The 5,111-nt window shown below is 26.8% G+C and overlaps 1 protein-coding gene across 1 annotated transcript in view; it reads right to left on the bottom strand.

Annotated features, from left to right (window-relative positions):
* Nucleotides 1–3,135: 3,135 nt before the first annotated feature.
* The window catches only part of LOC117173766 (TWiK family of potassium channels protein 7-like), a 36,019-nt gene continuing 34,043 nt past the window's right edge, over nucleotides 3,136–5,111 (bottom strand). Inside the window, exon 6 of the mRNA XM_033362406.1 lies at nucleotides 3,136–3,341. Coding sequence (XP_033218297.1) covers nucleotides 3,136–3,341 — 206 coding nt within the window. The remainder of the gene's footprint in view (nucleotides 3,342–5,111) is intronic.

The following is a 5,111-nucleotide window of genomic DNA, read 5'->3' as shown; positions in this document are numbered from 1 at the left end:
AAATTAAAATTCGAAAATTTTTTCTAAAGCCTCCAGGGGACTTCGTTTTCGCACGAAAAAATTTTATGTGCCCTTATTGCATCCGGACCCACAATTTAGGACAATTTCAGAATGACTAAGCAGAAAATAAATTAACCTTCGGATATTATGAAGCGTTCCAGAATACTTTATAGTTCAGTCATCACTTCGAAAAAACAGTTGATTGGATTATATAAATTCCCTATGAATTTTTAAAGCTAATTTTTATTTAATTAAACTCAAAATTTAAACCCAATTTATTTTAGCATTTTAAAAAAGGCTCTTTGAAATTTTCGGGAAACGTCCTTAAAATCAGTTTTGGTCGGGTGTACTTCCGTCCGTCTGTTCGTCGTACTTTTTCCAAGAAGGTGAAGTGAAGGGGAGGAGAAGTAAGACAATCAGAGAATAAAAGGAATTTCAGGAATTCAGAATAATTAAGGAATTCAGGGGATTCAGAGAATTCGAGAAATTTCATGATTTCAGAGTTTTCAAAGAGTTCAGATAATTCTGATTATTAAAGGTTTTCGGAAAATTAAAATAATTCCGAATATTCAAGGAATTCAGAGATTTTCAGGAATTTAGGGAATTCTGAGAATTAATTATTATTCAGAGAATTAATAGTTTTCAAGCAATTCAGTATATTTAAGGAATTTAAAAGACTTTGTATTTATGGAATTTGACAAATTCGGGGAATTCTGAGCATTCAGGGAATTTAAGGAATTTTAGGAATTCATAATATTCAAGGAATTTAGAGCTTTTCAAGAATTCCGAAAATTCAAGGAATTCAATTAATTTCAGGGATTGCAGAGCATTCAGGAAATTCATGGAATTCAGAAAAATTATGGATTTCAGAAATTTCGACGAATTTACAGTTTTTTAGGAATTCAGAGATATCTAGGAATTTAAGAAATGTTATGAATTTCGTATATTTAAGTAATTCTTGATTTTCAACGAATTCGAGAATTTCAGAGTATTTAAGAAATTGATGGAAATCACATAATTGAATTCAGACAATACAAGAAAATTAAAGACTTTCAGAAATTTAGGGAATTCCGAATATTTAAGGAATTTAAGGATTTCGAAGGATTCAAAGATTTTCAGTATTTCAGAGTATAAAAGAAATTCAAGGATTTTAGAGAATTCAAAAGACACTAAAATTTTCGACTCTGGAAAATTTCCTAATCATAAAAATCCTGAATCTAGACAATTAAAAAACAGCTTAAATAATAAATAAATAATAAAAGAGATTTTCATCTACTAAAAGTATTTTATATTATTCATTATTTTTAATGTTATTATTTAATAAATTTGTAATTGTTTAGTTTCGGGATTTTTATTATTCATGTATTTCCCTGTGTTGTTAAATTTTTAACTTCCGGTAATTTTATAATATAGTCAATTTTATTTCGGGAATTGCTAAATCGGAAATTTGTAATTATCATCAATTTTCTAATTTCAGGAATTTTCTTTGTAGAATATTTTCTCTTTCAGGAATTTTCCAGTGTCTCGAATTTGATTTTTTTATTTTTCCGTCGTCCAGTGACATAAAATAATGTTTGATAAAATCGAGGATAAAATAACTTTTTGCTTAATAATGTTTAGATAAAATATATTTTAATGATAGTGTTTGAAAAAATATTGTAATGAAACAATTTTTAATGCAATAATGTTTTATAAAATAATGGGACGACTAAAAAATCACGAAAAAGAAAATAGTCAAAATAGAACATTTTCAAAATAAGAAAATTTGCAACATTATAAAATATTCAACGACATAAAATTGCTGAAACAAGGAAATTTTTGAATTAGAAAATTCCTGATTCAAACAAATAAATTTTTTTTTAATTGTAAGTAAATAATTTAAAAACCACGTTTTCATTAAATAAAAGTATTTTATTTGGGAAGGCTAAAACATTCGGAAAAATAATATTGCCGACACTGTAAAATTCCCCAATAATAAAATTGCCGATAATTTATAATATTACCGAATTTGAAAATTCCTGAATAATAAATTTTCCGACAGAAAATCGCAGAATTATAAAACATCCAAATTAAGAAAATCTTGAATGATAGCATGTTTAAAGTTTAAAAAAATTTTAATTTTAATGTAAAATAAGAATAATTGTAATAAAATTGTATAAAAAAATAGATTTAAAACCAAGTGCAGGATTCCAATCAGCACATATGTACCTCGAACTTTTTTTAAAATTAACAATTCAAATTTTGAGAACATTTTTTGTAATTTCAAAAAAATACTATGCACATTTTCTAACAAAATTTTTCATTATATTTATTGAGAAACAAGTTTTTTAAGTAATCAAATTTGGGAATTCTTTACTGCTAATTTTTTATAATACGGTAATTTTCTAGCGAAAATGTTCAAATTCAGGATTTTTATATTTTGGCAATTTTAAGATTTTGAGAATTGTATCATTCGAAAATTTCACACTGTCGGGCATCTTATTTTTCGAGATTGTTCAGTCCTCCTTATATTTATTATTTTATTACTCAACAATTTTTCTTCTTTAGATATAGGAATTTTTTAATTCGAGAATTTATGATATCGAAAATTTAATTTTGGGAATTTTTTATTATCGGGAAAGTTCAATTTTGGTCATATTATAAACCGTCGCAAATGTTGTTCTTCGTCAATTTTTCAATTCGAGAATTTGAAATAAATTGTCTACAGTTTCCGGAATTTCCTATTTCAAATATTTTCTTTTTCCGGAATTTTCCAGTATCGGAAATTCCGTTTTTCAGGATTTTTCAGTTGTCTCAAATAAATTTTGATAAAATTATGTTTCAAAAAATAATTATTATTAATAAAGTAATATTTAATCAAATAATTTTTAAACAATTTTTTTATAAAATAAAAATTAAGAGTTGCAAACATCTGCGACTAAAGAAATGCTATGACTTTTTCAGATCCTCCAGGTCTTGCAGCAACACTGATAAAGTCTCAAAACATTCAAGAATATTTTTTCAAAAATCCGGGAAACTGTCCTCTACTTAGGAGATTCTCAGAGATGTTGATCGCTCAAAACCCCATTTTTTAAATTTCAAAATGAAAAATTTCTGCTTGAAGAAAAATTTCTTTTTTTCTTCATTAAAATACTTCTACCTGAGATCCGATTGAAAAGCAGACATATCACCTCCAGCATGTTCCCCAAGCTTTTTTAAAGTTTCAGCAAGGGGACCGCTCAGGGCCTGTAGTCTCCTCCAAGATTGAGCATATTGTCGCCTAACCAATTCGATTATCGTTCCAGTCATTGCGAGACCCACCAAGATGTAAAGAGTACACAACAACATGTACTTTGGTTTTTCTAAAAAAAATTAATAATTTATCAACTAATTAAAAAATTATTAGCCGTCTTCGCTAGAGCAGCCCTTATTTTTGTCTTTTAAATATTCTTTACTCTGCCCTCTCCCCAGTTTTATTCCATTCGAATGGTCGGGTGGTTTTCCCATAAGCTACTGGAGAGATCGAAAGACTAATTCTTTTTTAGAAATATTCGCATTATTTTGCCAGGTGTTACAAGTCGACTTTTTTCTGAAAAAAAATTTTCATCTTCACTCCGCTGGGAATCAAACCACAGAACTTCCGATTACCAGTCGCGTGCTTTTCCCTTAAGCTACTAGAGATATTGAAAGAAGAATCCTTTTTCAGAAATACACGCATTATTTAGTCTGAAAAGACGTTAAGATTTGTTTTTATTTTCTGATTATAATACAGATTCCTTAAAAAAACTTGACTTTTAATACCTGGCATAATTATGCGTGTATTTCTGAAAAAAGATTTTTCTTCTGATCTCTCTAGTAGCTTAAGGGAAAAGCACCCGACCGGCTTTTGGAAGTTCTGTAGTTCCATTCTCAGTGGAGCGAAGGAGATCTGTTTTCAGAATTGTTTGGTTAAAATATTACATTAAACCATGCATTTCTGTGAACTTATTATGGAACTGGTGAAAACTCGCGTTTTTTAAGAGCCCTAAGCCAAAGACCCTATAAGTGAAAAATTTTACTTTTCGGTGATATAACTGTTTATTATCGGTTTTTTAATTTTTTTCATACATAATCATTAATCTGCAATTTAATAATCCCCAGTAATCCTGTAAATAATTTTCAATTGTTTAACCATTTTTGTTTCTTCAGGTTAGTCGTGAAATTAACGTATTTTCTAGACGTTATAAGACATTTAATTAATAATAATACAATCGATTGTTTTAATAATGTTACAATTATTTAAATAATGCGTGTTTGTTCAAGTATATTTTAATTTATTAAAATATTTTAACAAATAAATATAATTTTTCCATTTTTCAAAAGATTAAAGTATTTTTAGGTACTACGTACTTTGCTTTTTTTTCTCCATTTTTCCACAGATTTAATTTGTACGAGTTATTAATTTGTTTTGCGTGAAATCAGTAAATAAAATATATTTTTAAACAATTTCAATTTGTTTAAACATTTAGGAGTAATTTTAGAAAACAAAGTAGTAGCTAAGAATATTCCGAGTTTTCGAAAAATACATATGCATTTTCTTATTGGGTTTTATTAATTTAGTTGTTATTTAAGCGAAAATACAATTTGATGAAAAAATCCATCAATTCATAAAATCCATACAAATCCTTTGTTTTTTAATGATTTCATGCAAAATAAAATAACTCGTACTAATTATATATGTGGAATAGTGGGGAAAAACGCAGTTTGTCTTCTCTACAGATAAAAAAAAACATAAAATCAGTTTAGAAAAATGGCAAGAAATAAAATATTTAAACAAAATAAAATTGGTTCAATAATTCAAATTTGTTTAAAAATTTTCGAGTATTCGTAAAAAACAAATAAATACATTAAAATTATTAAGATCTGTTTAAAATTTGGTGAGATAAAATGTATCTCCTGTCTCTTTGAAATAAACTATATTTTTGAACAAATAGGTATTATTTAAATAATTGTGAACATTTTCAAGAAAATTGTTTCATTATTATCATTGATTTAAAAACTCTTTATGTCCAGAAAATACATTCATTTCTCAACTTACCTGAAAAAATAAATGTTTAAAGAAGATTGTTGAAACCATTACATTAGGATAGTAT

This window comes from Belonocnema kinseyi, chromosome 5 (assembly GCF_010883055.1).
Source record: "Belonocnema kinseyi isolate 2016_QV_RU_SX_M_011 chromosome 5, B_treatae_v1, whole genome shotgun sequence".
NCBI classification, from domain to species: domain Eukaryota; kingdom Metazoa; phylum Arthropoda; class Insecta; order Hymenoptera; family Cynipidae; genus Belonocnema; species Belonocnema kinseyi.
Note: the sequence above shows the minus strand (reverse complement) of the source record. Positions and strands in the feature narration are given on the sequence as shown.